The 22,950-nt window shown below is 34.2% G+C and overlaps 1 protein-coding gene across 1 annotated transcript; it reads left to right on the forward strand.

Annotated features, from left to right (window-relative positions):
• Positions 1–554: 554 nt before the first annotated feature.
• LOC126746910 (uncharacterized) lies at positions 555–1,693 on the forward strand. The gene is made up of 2 exons (XM_050455334.1): positions 555–1,238; positions 1,290–1,693. Exons 1-2 carry the CDS (start codon positions 640–642, stop codon positions 1,630–1,632), a joined length of 942 nt encoding a protein of 313 aa, XP_050311291.1. The 5' UTR covers positions 555–639; the 3' UTR covers positions 1,633–1,693.
• Positions 1,694–22,950: the final 21,257 nt, after the last annotated feature.

Genomic DNA, 22,950 nt, shown 5'->3' on the forward strand with positions numbered 1-22,950 from the left:
GAATATCTTTTGTATGCAGAACTAACAGAAGTTGCAAGGAGGCCGGGAGGCCAATACAAACGCTTCAAAGATGTCATCCACGATGATTTAAAGCTATTGGGAATTGAAAACAACTGGGAAGAGATAGTCAAAAATCGTGCCCAATGGAGAAGAGCGACGTCCGTTGCTCCTCAACCGACTAGAAGAACCCAAAAACCGGCTCTGCAGGAATTTCCGTGTGATGTTTGTGGCCGGATTTGCAAATCTCGCATAGGATTGTTTAGCCATAGTAAAACTCACCAAAGACTGTAGCTTTATCTTTAGTTTAGATTTATCTTTTATAATGTAATTATTTTTTAATTTTTTACTCGGTAATCGAGCTCGGCAATATATATATGTTAATATTCATTATGAACATACTGTAAATAAAGCTTATCAGCAATTTATTATGGTACTTTTGGAGAAATTAAACAAATAGCATCCCTTTTATATGGAATATTCGGATGTCATTTTTATATTTCCTTAAATTTTGAATGTTTGCTTGTTAACCTATATTTTTTTCAATGATGCCATTACAAAGTGTCACTCTAAGATCAGGTACCTGTCAAAAAACTTCTTTTTTTACTTAAAATTTCCATCGAAAAATTTTCAGTGAATACCATGGCTCTGGAAAGCAAAGAAGAAGCTATCAATAGACAACTTCTAGAAAACCAGTCTTTTTTATATACAGAGAACCAACGTCTTCAGGAGAACGTGATGAAATTATCGAAGCACCTGCAGGAGCTTAGAAAGAGCACAGTGGACCCCAAGGTGCTGGAGCACATAATCAAAGAGAAGAATCAGCTGTTCTCTTTGAACGAGTGCCTGAAACAGAAAATCAACACCATCAAAGCTGTAGCGCCGGGTCTGAAGAAGGAGGAGCTGGAAAAGCAGGAGAATCAGAAACAAGAAATTCTGAAATCCATTGAGGAACTCGACACGATTTTGGCTAAGATCAATGAGAGGCCAGAACCGTTTGAAATTTCATTGCCTCAGGAGAGTACTGTTAGTAAGCTGTGCCATACTTTGACCACACGTTTGGAGGAAGAGCAATATCGTTCTGATCAGGCCCTTGAGACCATCCGACGGCTACGTGACGATGACGAAAAGCTAATTTTAAAAGATAAAATCAGTGACATGAAGCAATTGATTAGTGATCTAGAAGTTGAAAATACTAAGCTGAAGTTTGAAGCTGAACAGCTCAATGAGGACTTGCAAAGGTAAACTTCATAAATTTTTCCGGGATAGGTAAGAAAAAATTCAATTTCTAGGTACAAGAAGATGTGCGATGAGCAAACATCTGAGCTGACCAATATGAAAAAAGAAAAATTCAAACTCGAAGACGAGAGGGACGAGCTGAAAGATAAAATATCCGAGTTGGAGAATGAAAAGTTGAAACTAAAAAAGGACATGATCGAGGAGCTGACCGAGGCCAATAGGGCCAAAAGGGTGTGTGCCGACACGGAAATAGCCCTTCAGCACATCTCCGAAGCATATGAGAATAAGCGGAAGGAATCGGCGAGGTTGCAGAAGCAGCTTGATGAAGCCAATACGATTATAGGAGCGTTTCGGGATCAGTTCGATAAGAATCCCAACGATTTAAAATTTCATTGATAATAATTTTAATGTAACGTGTTTTGGTTAAATAAACAATATTTTTGTCTTGCCCTTTAAATCCTTTCTGCACCAAATTCATATTATATAAAGGCGAATCTAGTCTGTTGAAAGAATTTTGGTAGAACATTTAGTAGTGGTATACTGGTAATAAATGAAAAACTGAAACGTTCTGTAAGTAAGGAGTGTAGTGCGGCAGAAAGTCCAAAAATTTCACTGACCAAAGGTTTTTGGTCACTAAATGAGGACCTTGCAGCAAAACATCTAGTCGCCATCGCTGCACACATCTAGTATATAAGCCTATAGAATAGTAGTTTGTTGTCAGTTTACACTTGATAACGGTTGGAGATACTTACCAACCGAAACGTCGTGTTACATTAAATAAATAAGACAATGCAAGTTCGACAAGACGTTTTCAGTCTCTTGCCAGTTGGAGGTTAAAACGCAGGATTCTCCGATGCTACGGAAGGTATGGCACTATAAATCAGCAGAGTAGAACTATCTTCGGGAATTTTATTTTCCCCAACGAATTATAAATAAAATTCTTAAAAGCGTAGACACCAACAAAGCTTCTGAACCCGATGGAATTCCAGCCCTAATACTAAAACGTTGTGCAGACGAATTAACTCCTCCCTTATGTAGACTGTTCACGGCATCGTATAGGCAGGGCCAATTTCCAACAAGCTGGAAAACTGCTCGAGTGCAAGCTGTACCCAAAAAGGGTAAGAAGACGATGCTCTCCAATTACCGTCCGATTGCACTAGTCCCAGTAACATCGAAGATTATGGAGAAAGCAGTCAACCAACAACTGTTAAGATATCTGGACTAATCAGCGATCATCAATACGGCTTCCGAAAGCTTAGATCCACCGGCGATCTTCTGGCCTACGTCACACACTTGTGGACGGAGGCCATGGAGCACGGCGAGTCCCGCTCAGTCGCTCTTGACATTTCCAAGGCATTTGACAGAGTGTGGCATGAGGGACTACTAACCAAGCTCTCCTCAATCGGCATACAAAACTCATTATTGAATTGGATCAAAAGTTTTCTTGAACAACGAACAATCCAGGTAGCCGTCGATGGATACCTCTCCGACAAATTTAATATTAACGCTGGAGTCCCTCAAGGATGCATTCTATCCCCCACCCTTTTCTTGATATATATCAACGATTTGCTAGGAACCACTGTCAATCCAATCTACAGCTTTGCGGACGATAGCACAGAATCTTAGGCAGCAACAAGTAGCTTCAACCAACAACGATATTAGAACAATCTTGGGGTGGGGCGATAACAATTTGGTCAATTTTAAGGCAAAAAAACGCAGGCTGCAGTATTTAGGATGAAGACTAACCTTGGTGGCCCGGAGCTGGTTATGGCAGGGAAAACATTGCCAATGAAATCGTCTTTACATCTTCTAGGAGTCGAGGTCACCAACAGTGTGTCCTGGCATGACCACGTTACCGAGGTCACCAGAGCGGCTTCCAAAAAACTCGGAGTGCTTTTCAAAACGAAAAAACTGTATACACCAGAACAGCTGCTGACTCTTTATAAGGCTTAAATACGCCCTTCCCTCGAGTATTGCTCGCATGTCTGGAGCTCTGCACCCAAGCATAGTTTAAACCTGCTGGAAACCTACCGAAAAGAGCTATTCGTCTTATCGACAAACCAGAACTGACAAAGAGTCTGGATAGTCTGGAGCACAGGAGAAAGGTAGCTGATCTCTGTTTATTCTACCATTATTATCACGGTAAGTGCTCCTCTGAGCTGGCGGGCCTGATTTTACCCAGGGCTATTCCGGCAAGACGGACGCGTCTAGCAGTTGCGGCTCATCAACATCGAGTCCACCTGCCTACTCCAAGGACGTCGCTGTATCCGGACTCATTCATCTGGAGAACATCTTTTTTCTGGAACGGGCTTCCACCTCACATATTTCCCGACGCATACAACCTACAGCGATTCAAGATAAATGCCCACAAATATCTTCGCGCAAGCACCACTCCAAGAGTGACATAGGACTTTCCTCTTGTGCTTGTGTTTGCCATAAAAAAAAATAGTATCGTTGGTTAGTTTTTAGTGCAAAGATGAGTGATTTAGTATCTTGTAGTGATGATAATGTTAGCCTTTTTGGTGAGATTTCAGACTTGTATGAACCAACCGATTCAAGAAGTTCAAGTGAGTCAGGTCACAACGCTCCAGGTCCATCCAACAAAACCAGACATCTAAAAAATTAGTCTAAGCCAAAAAATCATTTGCCAATGAGTAGTGATGCTAAGGAAGAAGTTACACAACCTTTAAAAAAGACAAGAAAAAGCGTTAATACAGCCTATTGGAAGTTCCATTAAGTTATGTTCAAAAGATAGATATGATGTTTAATAGATGCCCACATTAAAAGCTTTCCACGATGCGAGTCGCATTATAGCAGGCAGAAAAATGCTCGATTTTATTTTTCTCCAGATTTGAACATAAGAAGAATTTACGAGTTATACATTGAGAAAAATGAACCGGAGAGTATCGGTAATAATGAGTACAAACCGAAAGTTTCGTATGATTTTTATTTTAGATATTTCAAAAAAAAATGCTAATTTCAATTTTGGATCTCCACGATCAGACACATGCAAAAAATATGATTTGCTACATAATAAGTCAAAAGACACTACTATTCACTCTCAAGAGAAGAACTCTAAATGCAAAAAACTTGTCATGAAACTAAACCTATGTAGGAAGACAAGAGTGTTGAAGTTTTAACGTTTAATTATCAACAAAATCTACCATTGGCAAATGTTCCATCAGGCGAAGCATTTTATCACCGACAGCTTTAAACTTACAACTTCTGTATTCATTTAGGTAAAACTAATAAAACAATGCCGCTGCTCAAAACAAAAACATGATCATAGTAAAGTTTTGCACCTATTTGTTTAATCCTGAATCGGGCAACAGTTTTCTCCCATGCGACCGCTGTTTTGAGTAATTGAGAAATTTCTAAAGAAAAAAGATGATGTCTTTTCTCCTACTGAATATTCCAAATATATTCCACAGGCATCTAAATCATTTTTTACTATCATGGTTACTCAAGATATGATTTTGGAATTTAGTGGGCATTATAAGAAACATTTAAAAAAAGTGATTGTTAATGACACTAAGGAACGATTTATAATTTATGAAATGTAAAAAAAAACAAAAAATGTCTTCAATTTTTTGAGATTTTGGTGCAAAAAAGAGGCAGATCCAGTTTTTTTTTGTTTTTTTTTTAAATCCTAATTAAAAAAAATATGAAATATCCATTATCTTATGAGTAATATAATTATCTATAGCACCAAAAGCGTTATTTTTATCTCCTATATTTTTTTAAATTTTAAAACTTTTTTAGATTTTTTTTTAATTTCTGGCAAAGCTATAAAAATGGAGCTGCCGCCCTTTTGCTGCAAGGTCCTCAATAACTTGATCTAGGCGCTTCAACAACTTCCAGACTGTAAGGTTACTTAGAACTTACTTCCATTTATTTGGATGCATAAAGCAACTTTACATTTTGAAATAATTGTTACTAGTCTACGTACTTAAAAGCATTATTTAAGTTTTCCAAGAGTTGCTTTTAGAAGTATTTATGAGCCTGGACTAAGTATATTTAAATCGTAAGTCATCTAGGAAGCAGTCTTTAATTCACTTAAGAACCTAGACTAAAAGTCTTAAGTTGCTGGATAAAGTCTTAAAGTAAAGTTTTAAGGGCTTGGAACAGCATTTCATCAAATACTGTAAGTGCCTGGAAGAGGTTAGTTGCCTTACATACTTGAAAGTAGCCCTTAAGTTAGTCAATGGAAGTTTAAGTGTCCGGAAAAAGCATTTATGAGCCTGAACTAAGTGTTTCTATATCTAAAGACATCTAGGAAGCAACTCATAAATAACTTAAAAGCTAAGCTTTTTATCATTTTATGTTACTGGATTAGGTGTCCAATTTGGTCAACTACCTCATCAGTTGGCTTAAGGGCTTCTTCCAGTCTTTCCAAGATCTTCTTAATCCCGGCTGTAAGATTACTTAGGCACTACGCCCTACAGCATTTAGGTTACCCGAAGGAAGGTTTAAGTTCCTAGAAGAACAATTTATGAACCGGGACTAAGAGTCCTTAAATCTTAGGTCATCTAGGACGCAGTTTTTAATTACCTTACGAAATTTTAGGTATCCAATTTGATTAACTACCTAATGAGTTTATTTAAGAGCCTAAACTAAGTATCTCAAGTCTCTGGAACAAATCTTCAAGTAATTCCAGTAATTCTACGGTCTTAGGTGCCTAGAAGTTATTTTTCAAAAAAAACTTTAAATCTATAGTTAGCTAGGAAGAGGTCTTTTATTAACTTAAGAGCCTAGACTAAGCTTTTGATATTTACGTTACTGGAATAGATATCCAATTTGGTCAACTACTTAACCCTTTAAGTTGCAGAAGTCTGAGAAACTTTTTAATTCAAAATTCATCTAATGACAAGATTTTATTTCTTTTATATTTTTTTCTTTTCATATTATTTTTTTTCAGGTGGGAAATTATTATCCCAAAAAAATTTTAGTCGAATCTCTATGAATTTGCTGGGAAAATAATTTCCCACGTGCATGAAATTTTCAGAAAACAATGTAATCTACTAAAAAATGATTTTTATTCGAATAATTAATCAAAAAATTATCAAGGTACAAGCAAATTCTAAATTAAAACTTCCATTGCTATATATTTGAAAAATTTTACAAAAACTTATGGACTTCAAATAAGGAACCGAAAATTATATTGCTCCGTTTCTCTTTGGCTTTTGTACTACAGCGGGTGGGGTCCGTTACAGTAGCCCCCCCCCCCCCCAGTTGTTTAAGAACATGAATTTTTTAGCACCCTATAGCTCTCACCTAGCACTACCTAGCACCCAACTTACAGAGCTTGCACCACACCCCCCAGCGAATTATAGAATATTTTCACCGGGGGGGGCTAATGTAACGCGATGCTAATGTAACCCCCCCCGTTTGTGTTATTTCCCCAAAATTTTAGCACCTGATAGCCCTCAGCTAGCACTACCTAGCATCCAACTTAGAAAGCTAGCACCTCCTCCCCTAGTGAATTACAGAATATTTGAACAATTTTAGCGGGAAGGGGGAGGGGGTTCGGGTAGGGTTAATTGGCTATATCGATCGACGCTGTGCGTCTTTCGAAATGGCGTGCGTCGAATTTAAATCAACAGAGGTTTTTTTTAAATTTTACCTTCATTATTGGATTTATAATCTAAATATTTTTTTGACAATATTGTTTTTCTTACTCAATGACCTTGGTTAATATATTATTTTACAAATTATGTACAGGATGGCCCAAATTCTAATTAATAATAATTTGATGCTTAAGAAAATGATGTTAGGAAATTAAAAAAACATATATTAGCTTTTTAATTTGCAGATATAGGCAGGTCTAACAAAAACGAATATCTGTTAAAAATATAACCTTGCAAACAAAACTACCTATATTATTGTTCAGAATTTTCACTTTAAAGAAAATTTAATTAAAATCGTTTCCTCTGAAAAAATCAAGGAAAAAATCAATCCAGAATCAAAAATATAATTAACAGTAATAATATAATTTGTTGATTATTAAGTATATACGTTGGTATTTAAGCCGCCAATTTGCTAATTTTTATTAATTCTTATAAATTATTGCTTAATTTTATTATATTTATATTTTTCAATCTTATGATTCTCATCATCTCTCAATCTCAATCCTCAATTTGAACTAACCAATAGTCAGTTAAAGCGATATGTATGACAACTTACTTTATAGGGACAGAGAAATACGATATACGGAATACACGCAACACGCCGAAGCCCTGTCGAAGACTGGTCTCCCTAAATGTCAGTCAAGACGCTGGGATTCCCAGTGCTCCTCTGATTTGTTTTAGGCTTGCTTTATTTACATTTACACGCATTAACTGAAAAAGTGAAGTTGTACTTACATACCTACGTAATTTTTGTTGTGTTTAGTTGAGTCATTGGTTGAGTTGGTCATTTTTCTTTTGATTCTGTTTATCTAAGAGGTAAGTGTATTAATACCAAACTAGCTGGTATCCGCTATTAGGACAAACATGTGAAGTAGTCAAAGGCAGTAAGACGGCCAAGAAAATCGAATCGTTTTTTTTGTAATGAAAAGCCTTGAGAATATTATTCGTTATTAAGAATAACGAAAAAAATATCACTATGTTATGATTGTTTACGATTTTTTTGTCCCTAATCTTATTTTTTTGTGAAAACTGCCAAACCATTGTGGTAAATTTTATATCTGTTCTAATTTTTGTAGGAAATTTCATTTCCTCCAAAAAACGTTTCACTAAAAATTTAGAGCCATGTTTACTATTCCTTTTATAAATTTGTATTGTTCTTTTTTACGTAGGTATTGATTTGTTGGGGTAATTAAAAACATATAGTGTTAAAAACACTTGGGTATGTACATGTTATGGTGCTTGTGCTTACTTGGTTATTTTATAAACTAACCAATAATATTAGCTATTTGTTCGAATTATTAACTCAATTATTATTTTATCGGTGTAATTTAAAGAGATCAGAAGAAATTCAGGATAAGCAATCGAAAGGTCCGCGGCGAGACACTCAGTTTATTTTTCTTTCTTTATGAATGATCGTTATGTATGTAAGAAGGAGCAATAAATAAAAATAAAAAAATAAACTGCTTCACCAACGATCTATTTTAAAAAGAAGATTATACAAGCCAACTTGCTAATGCGTACAATACGACGTACCGTCTCAATCTGATTTTTCTTAATCTACCATGCCTTAAACTTAAAAGTCCCTATATCATATTATAGACTAAACATAAACAAAGACATCTAAAGCTAAAAGGTCGAAAACTATAAATCTTTCAATAAAAGTTCGTCAGCACATCACTTGAATACCCACTAGAAAATCCAAATAGAGGTTCTTTTGTCGTTTCTTTTGCCTGCTTGACGCCCAAATTCTATGAAATGCTCACACGGCCAGACTGACAGAAAATTCGCTCTCGAGTTTTCCCTCATTTCTAGCAACATTGCTAGAATGAGAGACCTGTAAACCTCGCCTTGAAGATTAGACTTTAACATCTGTAAAAGAAAAGATTTCCGCACAGCTAATGTTATAACAAGCACAAGGAAAAACAATGTTTGGCGCATAGCAATAGAATTACCAAACTATTTTAGCATAATATAGCGATTTGACATACCAAAATAAAATTTTTAGCACACAGCAATAAGAAAAGATATTTGCACACAGCAAAAATAAAAATTTGGCACACAGCAATAAGAAAAGATATTTGCACACAGCAAAGATAAAAATTTGGCACACAGCAATAAAAAAAATATTTGCACACAGCAAAAATAAAATTTAGCACACAGCAATAAATAAAAAAATAATTGCACTCAGCAAAAATAAAAATTTGGCACACAACAAAAATAAAATTTAGCACACAGCAATAAATAAAAATAATTGCACTCAGCAAAATAAAATTTTAGCACACAGCAATAAAAATATTGGCACACAGCAAAAATAAAATTTAGCACACAGCAATAAAATTTTAGCACACAGCAATAAAAATATTGGCACACAGCAAAAATAAAATTTAGCACACAGCAATAAATAAAAAAACGTTTGTTGTTACTCTAGTACAAATAAATAAATGCTCACACAGAACATCTTACTAAACTTACGATTAACAGTTAACAGCAGTCGTATCTTCCGAGAATTCACCGGGCCAAGTACGAATCATGTCGATCGCCACAACTCTTTTCTTATTCGTTGCTAAGTTTTTTAATTCAAATCGTTCGTTTGGAAGAACTGCCGTTACTTCAAATGGACCATCATATTTTGCATCCAATTTAGCCAGGTGAGAGTTACCAGAAGGATGGTAAACAAAATCGCCAACCTTTATTTCTTTAGCGCATTTTCGTTTTTTATCAAATAACTTCTTTAAGTACTCAGCCTGTTGCTTCATATGTTCGTATGCCAGTTTTCTGTCTCTCTCCAATGCGGAGTTATTTTCAGCCCTTACGGTAAAATGTTCTGTTATAGCCTTTATGTTTTTATCGTCGCCGTTTTCACCCGTCAATAAATAAAATGGAGAAAACCCAGTACTTTTTTGTTTAGTTGAATTTAAAGTATGCTGCAGTTTTGCAATAACGTTTGGCCATTCTGCCTTATTTTCAATTTCAGTTCGTATTAGATTTAAAACGGTTGAAACATACCTTTCAACCTGACCATTACCGCGAGGGGCACTTTTAGCAATAAGATGTTGATTTATTTTTAAGTCTGATAATAACCCTTTTACCGACCGATCTGTAAAATTTGTGCCCCGATCAGAAATAAATCTGCTAGTATTTCCAAAAATATTTAAATAGATCTTTAACTGGCAGCACATTTCCGCTCCAGAGAGGGACTTAAGCGGGACAAGAAAAATGTATTTTGTAAAAGCGTCAATTAGGAGTAAAAGGTACTTATACCCTTCAATTGATTCTGGGAATGGCCCAACACAATCGGCATGCACGGTGTGAAAAGGAACAGGGAGTTTATTAATGGGATGCAACTGCCCTTGTTTTGGGCCAGAATATTGTTTACTTGCGATACATTTTAAGCAGTGATTGCAATATTTTCTTACAAATTTTGCCATCCCAGGAAACCAAAAATAATGATTGACTTTCGCAAAAGTTTTGTCAATTCCAATATGACATTGCTCGTCATGGAATAATCGTAACAAACCAAGGCGGCTTCCTTTTGGAACAAAAGCTCTATAGATGGGGGGATTTTGCCCTGGATTAATTTTTCGAAACAAAATGTCGTTTTGGCAAAAGTATTCGGTAGTTAGTTGTCCTTGCCTTAACTTTTCTATAATTTCTTGGGTCTCTGGGTCCTTACTTTGATTTATTTTAAGCCAATTATCTGTGGAAATTGTTATAACATTATGGACTTTCGGTGATATTGGATTTCTGCTAAGATAGTCGACATGAGGAATATGCCTACCCTTCCTATATTCTATTTGAAAATCAAATGTTTGAAGAAAACACCACCATCGCGCGATGCGCGGAAGAAGATCTTTTTTACTTTGTGTTAGTTTTAAGGAATTACAATCCGTCACTATTTTAAAAGGAATCCCTGTCAGATAAATTCTAAAGTGTTTAACGGAATAAAACACAGCAAGCGTTTCGAGCTCGTACGAGTGGTAATTTGACTCATCCTTGGAAGCACGCTTAGAAAAATATGAAAGAACTTTTAGCTCTTTCCCATGACGTTGAAATAAAATTGCTCCATAACCTATTGAACTAGCATCTGTGTGTAGCTCTGTTTCCAACTCCGTATTAAAAACTGCTAAGAGAGGTCTCTGACTAAGAAAGGCACAAACATAGCTTTTTGCTACTTCCTGTTCTACCCCTCAATTAAATTTTACATTATTTTTTGTCAAATTTGTAATACAGGCTGTACGAGATGCAAATTCTGGGATGTATTTCCTAAAATATCCAGCTAGGCCCATAAATTGCCTTACTTGCTTTACATTCTTAGGGTCAGGGGCATTTAAAAGTGCATTGACCTTATGTTGCCCTGGTCGGACACCACTAGCCGATATTTCTTGACCTAAATAATCAATAGATGTTTCAAGAAAACGACATTTTTTGATGTTTAAAGAGAAACCAGCAGTTGCTAAGGCTGTTAAAACTCGCTCTAGCTTTATTAATCCTTCCTCGATCGTAAGAGAAGTAATTAAAATATCATCTAAATAAATTAAGCAGTCTTTATCCCGCAATTTTCCTAAAGCATTACAAATGGCTCGCTGAAACACAGCGGGTGCATTCGAAAGGCCAAAAGGGACCCTCAGGTACTCATAGTGGCCATCTGGGGTAATAAACGCGGTTTTCTCGATAGAGCTCTTGGCCACCGGAATTTGGTGGAACCCAGAAGCCATATCAAGTGTAGTAAAATACTTATTTTGACCTAGCCTGTCAAGTTGTTCATCGATTCTGGGTAAGGGCCACTTATCTTTTATTGTAATTTTATTCAGAGCTCGATAATCACAGCACAATCGGGAACTACCATCCTTTTTATGGACTAAAATAACAGGGCTGGCATAAGGGGAATTGCTTTCACGAATAATTTTATTTTTTAATAAATCGTCTATTATAGTCTTAAGTATCTCCCTTTCAGAAAGAGGCATACGATAAGGACGATAACAGATTATTTTGTTCTCAGAAAGCTTGATTTCAAATTCGGCAGTTTTTACTGCAGAAACAGAGTTCCCGGTTGTAATATTTACTGCAAATTTTGTAAGCATTTTCTTTAGGTCTTCTAAATAATTACCTTGCAAAGGCGACAAAATATTGTCAGAAAAATTTGCAAATGAATTTATTGAAATCGAATCGGCTTTACAGGTAGGACTTTCCAAGTAAATTCTGGTACTGCTAGAATCGGTGCAAATTTTTACGCCCTTATAATTTAAAAGATCCCTACCTAAAATAGCGTCAAAAGATATGTCGGTGTCATCAACTATACAAAATGTTATTTTAAAGGCAGTCCCATTATTTTCAATATTTATTGTAGTTTTTGCTAGAGATGAAACAAAGCTACCTCCAATTCCCTTTAATAAAGTAAAATTTGTCTCCATGTGGCAACTTAATTTACTAGCAATCTTTATAGAAAGTAAACTACACTCAGCCCCGGTATCAATTAGACAATTTACTTCAAAATCTTGAATTTTAAATTTTGTACAAAATTTGTCATCTAGCTCAATACAAAAATTATTGATATTAAAACCTTTCTGCTTTTCTTGTTTAAGTTTTTGAAAACATTTATCAGCGGTATGGCCAAGTTTATTGCAAAAATTACATTTTATTTTAGAGATAAACGAGCTATCAGCTTCTTTTTGTATAAAATTTGATTTTGCATTTTCCGGACACTGCCTTTGTAAATGACCAGGCTTACGACAAAAGTAACACAATTTTACACTGGGTCCACTCGTCATACTGTCAGTGTTCGGAAAACGCCGTTTCAATCGATTGTTAAAATTACTGGTTGTAGGTTGAGCAACTTCATATGATGCAAGTAAAGTCAATAAGCTTGAAATTGAATCTAGTCTACTATTAAAAGCAGCAGTCTTAACGTGAATATCATCTAAGTCGCCTATAACCAGTTCCAACAATTGTTTTTTTGTTAAATCAAAATTAAGGGCTTGAATTAAAGAAATTTTTGTTCTGGCATACTCACAATATGAGGTGGCGCTTCGGCTGGTATACAGGCTGGCCTTACGAAACTTCTCGTTTAGATTCCTCTTTGGAGGATAGAAACTACAAATCTCCTCCCTAAAACTTTCCCATGATTTTTCAATTGGCTGCCACTTGTTATACCACTGTCTCGCTTCTCCCTGAAGTCCAGAAGCTGCTCTCGTTAATTGTTCAAGGGACGACCACTTAAATGTATCACCAAGCTTTTCAATTTGTTCACACCACTTGCTAGCTCCATCGCTATCACTTGGACAAAATTTCGGAATTTCGATAGCGGTCACAGGACTCGAATTACGACACGACACGTCTCTTAGTTCTTTAAGTGTGGCCGCCAACACTTCCGTTAATTGCTCCATTCTCGTAATTATGGTTTAATATAATAAAATTTCAAGTATTTTTCGCGGCCTCTTTATACTTGCGGATTAATACGCGAATTCTATCCCACTTCTGATGTAAGAAGGAGCAATAAATAAAAATAAAAAAATAAACTGCTTCACCAACGATCTATTTTAAAAAGAAGATTATACAAGCCAACTTGCTAATGCGTACAATACGACGTACCGTCTCAATCTGATTTTTCTTAATCTACCATGCCTTAAACTTAAAAGTCCCTATATCATATTACAGACGGTCAAAGGTTAAAGGTCGAAAACTATAAATCTTTCAATAAAAGTTCGTCAGCACATCACTTGAATACCCACTAGAAAATCCAAATAGAGGTTCTTTTGTCGTTTCTTTTGCCTGCTTGACGCCCAAATTCTATGAAATGCTCACATGTATTATCTAAGAACTTTTGTGTAGGCAAAAGGATACCGCGGTCGATTTTGTCACGTAGAACCATTTTGTGTGTTTGTTTTAATGTTTTATACAGGGTGTCCCGAAATTAGCCGTCAATATTTTAACCACGTATTCTATGACTCAAAATAAGGTTAAAATTTCATATACAGTGGGGTCCAACCTCTTAGTTTTTAAGATACAGGGTGTTAAAGATGAAGAGGTGAAGGCGGTTTTTTTTGACAATATTGTCGAATGTGAAGATTTTTAAATAAAATTTCGTAGAATTACTAAGATTTTTATGCTCTATTTAACGAACTAAAACTTAGAATTTGATTGTCTTCAAGGGTCGGTAACAACACCCTACAAAACTAAAAGTTGTCGAATTATTGACATTTAATTATTGTTTATCCAGCAACACAAACAAAGAAAACACGTCATTGGCTTCCAAGGCCAACTAATTATCCGCACCTCGATTGTAAACGTTGAAATAAAAAAAATGAATTTGTAATGAAATTTTCAAAATATTTTTTCTCGGAAATAATGCATTCTGGTGAGGTACGACGAGAGTATCTTATTTACTTAAAAAACTTGAGATTTTCAAATTTTTTAGTCCAAATTACAAAAAATTGAAAAACAACAAATTTGGGGCAAATTTTTCCCACATCCCCCCTTCCCCCTGTATTACCCACCCCTGAAGACAATCCAATACTAAGTGTTAGTTCGTTAAATAGAGCATAACAAATTTTGTAACTGTACCAAATTTTATTTAAAAATTTTCACGTGTTTCGAAAATATTTACAAAAAACCGCCATCACCTCTTCATCTTTAACACCCTGTATCTTAAAAACTAAGACGTTTTGGACCCCACTGTATATGAAATTTTAACCTTATTTTGGGCCATAAAATACGTGGTTGAAAGATTGATTAGATTGATTAGACTTTAAGGCTAAAAGGAGCGCTGGGTTCTTTTTAATTAAATAACGTAAAATTGGCCAGGTTTTTTTATTTAACTCACCTAACGCAATACAACAAGTGGCGCACAAGTGGTTGCGTAAAAGTGCGTGTTTCGCGCAAAACACTATTTTAGTGGAAAGTTGATATTACTAGTACATTTAAATAGGTACATATTCCATAATAATCATATTAAATATTTATTTAAACTACATTGATTAACGCTATTATTATTACTATTTTTTTTAACACCTGTAAAAAAATTGTTTAAAAGTGTATGAAGGGTGAGTTGGACAATAATAAATTGGGGTAGTTTTAGTTTAAAAATATTTAAAAAAAATTCATCAGCATTTAATCAATTCTATATTTTCTACTAAAACTAAAATAGCTAAGAATATTGGTTAGTTTATAAACTAACCAAGTAAACACTTTAATCATAACATATACATTTATTTTTAGTCAGACCTTTTTTGTGGGGATTTTAATTTTCTAATAACGTCAGTTGAGTCAGTTGAGTGTCATAACCATTTTATACAGTATTTTTTTGTATTGTAAGCATAATATATTATCACAGATTAGGTATTTAATAATAAGCAAAACAATACAGAGCGTCAACGCATCTATTAGACTAGTCAACTTCTATAGAATATTAGGATTATCAAAATGAGATTTGATATAAAGGGAGGGCCGATTTAAAGTAAGTAAGTTAGGTGCTAGTTAGTGCTAGTAGTATGTTAAACCGTGTTAAAGTTTTGGAGAAATATAGAAACGGGGGGCTCGCGTTACATTAGCTCTCCCCGGTAAAAATATTCTGTAGTTCCCTAGGGAAGGTGGTGCTAGCTTTCTAAGTTAGGTGCTAGGTAGTGCTAGCTGAGGGCTATCGGGTGCTAAAATTTTGTGGAAAAAACACAAACGGGGGGGGGGGGGGGGGGTGACCTCGCGTTTTATTAGCCCCCCCCGGTAAAAATGTTCTGTAATTCGCTAGGGGAGGTGGTGCTAGCGTTCTAAGTTGGGTGCTAGGTAGTGCTACGTCAGGGCTTTAGGGTGTTAAAATTTTGGGGAAATTACACAAACGGGGGGGGGGGGGGGTTCGCGTTACATTAGCCCCCCCCGGTGAAAATATTCTATAATTCGCTGGGGGGTGTGGTGCTAGCTATGTAAGTTGGGTGCTAGGTAGTGCTAGGTGAGAGCTATAGGGTGCTAAAAAATTAATGCTCTTAAACAACTGGGGGGGGCTACTGTAACGGACCCCAGCGGGTGCATCTTCTGTAAGTTTTGATCATTGAGGGTATATGATCGCCTACATTTGTAAGTCTGACAGTATTTTGTACGGTCTTCGTACCATTAGGGTTGTTTCTTTTTTTTGCGCTTCCTTTTGCGGGGTAATCCTGGTCTTTTTTTGCTACAAAAATTGTTTTTGAGTTGGTTTACAAGCAAGGACCTAAATTTCAAGTGACTTATGGGTTTTTTCTTTTGCATTTTTGCTGACAACCTATAAAGTTTGTAAGAATTCACAGTACATTCTTCTAGTAAGTATAAAAATACTTTGATCCACCATCGTCTAGATTTATGATTCATATTATCAAATGACATGTATTGGTCAAAATAGTCTACTCCGCCCATATATTTATTATAATAAGAAATCATTGTTGGACAATTCACAGCAATTTTTTCGCATTTTTGGTTACGTCGCAAAACTGTGGTTTTTTCACTAGGATCATGAATTGTGGATGCAACACATACAGATTTTGTGCCTCGATCCTTCAATTTTACTACTCCGATGTTGCCAGTTTGTGCGAAATCAAACTCTGATTTTTGTAACTCTTTATCAAGTTTTAAAATATCTTTAGGGTAATATTTTCTATCTACTCGTAAGGTGCCGCACGCAAATAACTCTTTACTAAGGAGAACATCAAGAAGAGTAATACTACAAAAATAGTTGTCAAAATACAAACAGTAATATTTTTCCGCATAAGGTTCCGATAGCCGCAACACCATTTTCCGGTGTAGATATCAAAATTTAATAGATACCCACTTTCAGAGCAGCAACAAGCCCAAACCTTAAGGCCCTTTTGGTGGGCTTCATTGGCATATACTGTTTCATACTAGACCTTCATTTATACCCTATCATAGACTCATCGATAGAAATATTGCGTGAAAGATTATAGCATTTCGGAAACGTAGTTTTAAGATGGTCAATCATAGGACGTAGTTTGTAGAGTTTATCAAACTGATCTGTTCCTTTGGCGGGCATTTTTGTATTGTCATTGAGATGTAGGTGTCTCAAAATAAATAAAAACCTTTTCAAGCTCATAACTCTTGCGATTCGATCTACATGAAAGTTTTCATCTTCTGACCAGTATAATTTTATACTGGGAAGGGGGTGTATTCCCATAAATACCAAAATTCCTAGAAAAGCTTTCAACTCCGCTAGTGTAATTTTTGTAAACTCGTCATTCTTGCGCAATTGTTGAGCGTATAGATTACTTTTATCCACTATTTTTGTGAGAAAGGTATCAGGAAGAAATTTCAAAAAGATTGAAAGTGGACTGTCAATGTCATCGCCGTTTAGTCCTACATTTTCGGTAAACTGAACTTTACTATACATCCCTGGAATTTCGGTATTTTTGGTCCATTCAAATTTCTTTTCAGGTTTATCCTTGGTTTTAAAACTTTGTCTGATTTCTTGCTCAATATCTTTTGTAACTTCTTCTTCTGATTCGCTGCTCTCAGACTCCAAAATTTCTGTAAAAAGTTTTTTGTACTTGGATGGGTCTGTCAGCTCGTAATCTGGGTCTGCAACGGAGTCATCCGAATCTTCTGAAAAATTATCTTCAGTAAATATTTTCTTTCCTTGGAGACGTTTTGGTCGTGAAAAACTGGAATTTTCCGAAGATGTAGATGGCATATCTAATATTTCCGAAGAAGGCACAGTAAAATCTGAGCTGCTATGCTTAGAATCATTAGAAATTGCTGGTATGATTCTAATATAGAGTTGCTAAAGGATACTTTAAAGTTTTTGGTCACTGACAATGGCATATTGTCTTCTGCATCTGAATCACCTTCACATTCTGAGTCAACAGCAGCCATAGTTTCGGTGATATCTTCTTGATAAAGAAGTTCTTCTAACTGTTTATCGGACAAGTATTTGGGCTGCCACATCATGTATGGGACACAAATCACCAACTGGCGATTGCTAAAAAGACAAAAGTCAACGTATTACACGTATTTTTTGCCTGGCCAATTGTCAGGCACTAATAATAATATTTTTTCTTTATAGATTAGATATTGGTAATGGTAAGTATGAGAAACAGTTATTATTTGTTTTTAACAAAGATCAATAAGAAAAAAAAATTAAACATATTTTCCATAAATTCTAACCTCAACTTTTTTTTAAATTTTTATCTTCAGTATAACTAAATTTAAAAACCATTTAACACGAATTCTCTATGATTTAAGGCTAAAAGGTACCTATAATACTATACTTACATTTTTTTTAATAATATGTCACCTTCTTTTTCACAAAAAATCAACAAAAGGATTCAAAACATATGCAACAAGTATTTTATGCTTTTTGTGCTATATGGGGAACCACTGGGATAATAATTTCCCACCAAATGATCGTCTGTCAATAGGAAACTTTGTCCATTGATGTACAGATGGCAGCACATGCACTATAATTGTAGGGAACTGCGTTTCCATCATATGTCTATCTCTGTCCTCGGTTATATCTGTCTCTTTTTATTGAGGTTAACGAATGTGCGAGGTACGCAACCCACCATTCAATTATTATTTGTGTTTGAGAGCTCTCTTGAGCTTGAACTCTTGAAGTAACTTGAGCGTGTACGAGATCCTAAAAGCCAAACAGAAATCCTCCGATTTTACATTGTATTTCGGTAGGCAACCCACTTGACATGACAATGTTTTGATACGTCATGGGCACTCAAGTTGCGAAATTTTAGAATTTTACATCCCAGAAACTCATTTTTTATTGGTGTCGTGGGTCTTGGGTTTTAGTTTTGTCTATTTTGATCCCTATACCATTCAGGAGTTTAGGTTTATATTATTTTAATCTGTTAATACAATTTTTAAGTGTGACTGTGTGATTTGTTTGTAAACTATTCATAGTGGGTAATGTTTTTGAAATAAGGTTCTTGAATGTACTTAATTAGAATAAGGTATTATTTTCTGTATTTTATTTTGGTAAAAGTTTTATAAACCGAAAAATTTGATATTTTTGACGTTATTAAATTGTATTTAATTGTTGCTGCACTTTTTGTAGCTTTTACAATTTTTTATAAATAAAAAATATTTGGATTTAATTCTGTTTTAAATTTAAATTAAATTTGAAACAGATTTATTGGTCACAGTTCAGAGTATAATGTAGTTTGACTTAGTTTTTTTTTAATTTACCCCTCTAGATAGTCTCATTTTATGATTTTAAAATGTGATTTTATAAATAAACTTTATTTTTGTAACTATTATACTTACCTGTTTTAATTTTATGCTTTTAGATTATATGGATTGCAAAATTCGGTAAACCAAGAAACATTTAATATAAATAAATTAATAAGTAATCAGACCTAATTTTTTTTTCCAAAATGTATGTGAAATAATGAAAATAGGTATGGGGTTAAAAAAAAACTTCTGCTAATCATAGGCTTTTATAGTTTGCTATTTATTAAAACAGTTATAAAAAATAGAGATATGTAGGTATATACAAAAAACTATAGTAGGTATATACATTTATTGCATATTAACTTACAAGTACAAATGATCATTAATAAATATAAACAATTCAGGTTTACAATTTAAAACGTTTTTAATATGCTCAGCCTGTTCTCTATCGAGTTTTTTGTTGTTTGATGTTGGTTTTCTTTTTTTTTTTGGTGGAACAAAATCGCAATTGGTGCTCAATATTCTTATTTGACGCCTCAAAAGAGTTACCCTTGCTTTGAAAAGTTTCTAATTCAGGGTTGGTGTTACTTAACTCAATTAAACCCTGTATAGTATTTAAGTGGCTGAGAATTTTTGAAGCAATATTATCATCTAAATTGTTTAAATTTACATTTTGTAATTTAATAAAGGTATTATTAATGCTTGCTTCCAAATCAATATTATTCACTGCACTTACTAATTTAGCAGTAATGTCTCTTTCATCTACATAATCCACATTTTTAAAATACAAATCTGAAGACAAACTATTGTTATCACTTATTTTACTTTCATTGTTATCTGACTGGATGCAATCAACAAAGTTTCTAATAAAATGGATATGCTTACATATAGTCAGTTTTCCAGAAAAATCTATCACAGGAGTACATATGTATGCATATTTTGCAAAAACAACAAGTTCATTTGCAACAACTTAAGTTTGAATGTTTTAAAATCAGATATTATTGGCCCTTATTACTGGAAAGTCATTATTATTGTTAACAGTGTAGTTAAAAGTACTTTGAAGTGCTAGTTTATGTCTTTTAAAAATGTCCCTATTGTAAATAGTATTTTTTCCTTTAGTCAACTTTATAATTCTCTCCACATTTTTATTTTTAATATACCGCAAAACTGCATGTAACCCTTTATCAAGCCTTTTAATTTTTTTATGATTTAAATAGAAATACTTGATTACTTTATGCATAGATTCAAGTCTCATATTTGTGTTAATTCCTGTTGATTTTCTAAAGCAATATGCCCACTGTTTAGTGTTTTTTAAATAATTTAACTGAAAGTAAGATCAAAGATTTTTGTATCATCATCATCCAACATAATATTTATTGCCGAAACCAATTTTTTCTCAAATTCTACCTCATCTATTTCTGATTGCAGTACTTTCAATATCTGGTATATTTCTGATCTTTTATCCTTAGAGCTAATTTTGCTCAAATTTGTTTGCCATGCTCTATCAACATGCCATGACCAGAACAAATGATATCTTACTTGTCCCATTATACTACACCAGGCTTTATAAAGAGACTCTGCTAAATCGGACATGAATGTTCTAGCATTTATTTTACCAACCCTTGTCATAATAGTTTTAAAAAAGAGATGATACACATAAGTGTCTTTTCTGCTCGAGAACATGAAAGCAACCGGCACACCTTCCCCAAAATCCTCAATAATCATTACAGTAGACATTTCAAAATCATAGTTATTTAAACCATGTGTGCTATCAACTGCAATGACATTGTTACCAAATTTTTTAACCATTAATTCTTGAAAATAATTCATTATAATTAAACAAAAGTCCTTTTTTTTGAAATCTTCAGAATCTTCACCTTGCTTCTTATAAAACAACACCATATTTTCATGGGGCGGCTTAGACTGACATTCTCTTACCCAGAGATCTACCGAAAGCGCGTCATTTGGATGCCTCTTTCCATATTTGTCTTCTATATTATACTTGACTTTAATGTTGTCCACATCTTTAGAAGTTAATAGGTCAATACGTTTGAGATGTTCCCCAATCTTATCTCGATTTATTTCCAAGACCCTATTTAAATAAAATTAAATTCAATTATTCAATTCAAATTCATCCTAACAATTTTTTTACCTTTGATCAGATAAACCACTAACTAGCTTTTATAAAAGGTAAAAAACACGAAATCTACAGCATCACAAATACATTTAATAAAATAACGAAGGTTACATGTTTCGCTCGACTAAAGCATCATCAGACCTAAACAATAATTTAAATTATGTATCCCGAAAAAATGAGAATTCAACAAAAACTTACCATAACATACACAAAACACCTAATATTTAAGTAAACAAAGATTACAATAAAGTGGCACTATCTATGTACAAAGAACTCAACTAAACAATCAAATCACTTTATACATTTTAGAAATCTAACCATCAAGAGTCTAGAACTACTTGAGGTTATTAAAAACTAGGTGGCCATCAAAATCAAACCTTTCATTAACACAGGACAGATCTGGGCTTTTAAAAGCTTTACTAATCTCCATTGTCTCCAACAAGTCTAGTTTTTTACTTTTGGTGCATTGATGCAGTATTTTTATATTTTGGCTGTCAGGAAAATCATGTTTGGAGTCGAGAAGGTGATTAGCAAAAGCTGATCTGGTCACTGTGATTTCGGTATTTTTAAATTTATTGTATTGGGCCTTGTGTTCACTAATCCTAGTAGAAATCTTCCTACCAGACTGGCCGACGTACACTGCAGGGCACTCTTTACACCTAATCTCATAAACTCCTGGAGAAGATAGCGGGGGTAGTTTATCTTTAGTTTTAATTAGATGTCTTTTTAAGGTATTATTGGTTTTAAAAGCTGGGGTTATGCCAAAGGGAGAAAAAAAGCGGGATAGTTGAGTCTAATATGCTCTAACTCCGCCTTATGGTTATAATGTGTTTTAATCCAATGTATACTACATTTATTTGACTTATATACAACTTTAATTTGGCTGGTACATGTAAAGTTTAATTTACAAGTACCCTGACTTTTTAAATTTCTTTGTTGATGCTCTTTAATTGTTACCTTGTTAATAATGCTTCGGTTGCATTTATAATAAATAATTTCAGTATTTTCACCCTTATTCCTTTTTGCTGAAATAACATAATTGCACTGGTATTGCTCTTCCATTGAGGTTTTCCATTCTGCAAATTCTAAAATAAATTATAGATTGTTATTCTTACTGTACATAGGTACATTAAAATTTTAATTTTACCTTTTTTACTTGTAAAAAAAAGATCTTCAGTTTCAAATAACATATTGTGTTCTGTTCTAAGATGAATTACTAAATCTTCATTTCGTTGAAATGAGGAATAAAGGCGCTCTCCATGCATTTACTATTCCAAACTGCTTTATCATAAGAAACTGCAGAGGCTTTTAACTTGTGTACATTTTTTATAAGTTTGTTGATATTTGATTGACTAGAAAATAATTTGTCACAATATTTGCATACTACATCCATAATACTGTCAAGTTTTTAAAACCAATACGAAAATTAAAACAATATTGAAAACACGGAACATAAAAAATTTAAAAGCACAAAATACTTTTCAGCGAAAATATAATTTTATATAACAATACCATAAACGGTTACGTTTATTAACCTCAGTTCATAGAGTAATTAAAAGTATTAATATTCATTTCTCTATGCCTCAGTTACGCGTGAAAGTATGATAGATGACAGGCGACAGGATTTCTGTTTGGCTTTTAGGATCTCGTGAGCGTGTGGCAAGAGGCTAAATGTCTAAATGAATTTATTAAGTTGCGAGAAATATAATAAGTTGTTGTATGTGTGGTCGTTTCCATTAAACATATTAATCCCAACATCCAGCGCGTCTTAAACTGACGATCACATTATTAGATTAG

This window comes from Anthonomus grandis, chromosome 18, assembly GCF_022605725.1.
Source record: "Anthonomus grandis grandis chromosome 18, icAntGran1.3, whole genome shotgun sequence".
In the NCBI taxonomy this organism is placed as follows: Eukaryota; Metazoa; Arthropoda; class Insecta; order Coleoptera; family Curculionidae; genus Anthonomus; species Anthonomus grandis.

What these genes read in the sequence shown, in the direction of transcription:
- LOC126746910 (XM_050455334.1), top strand. Translation starts at nt 640, where the DNA reads ATGGCTCTGGAAAGCAAAGAAGAAGCTATCAATAGACAACTTCTAGAA. An exon ending in CTCAATGAGGACTTGCAAAG is followed by an intron (nt 1,239 to 1,289) that starts GTAAACTTCATA and finishes TTCAATTTCTAG; the next exon opens with GTACAAGAAGATGTGCGATG.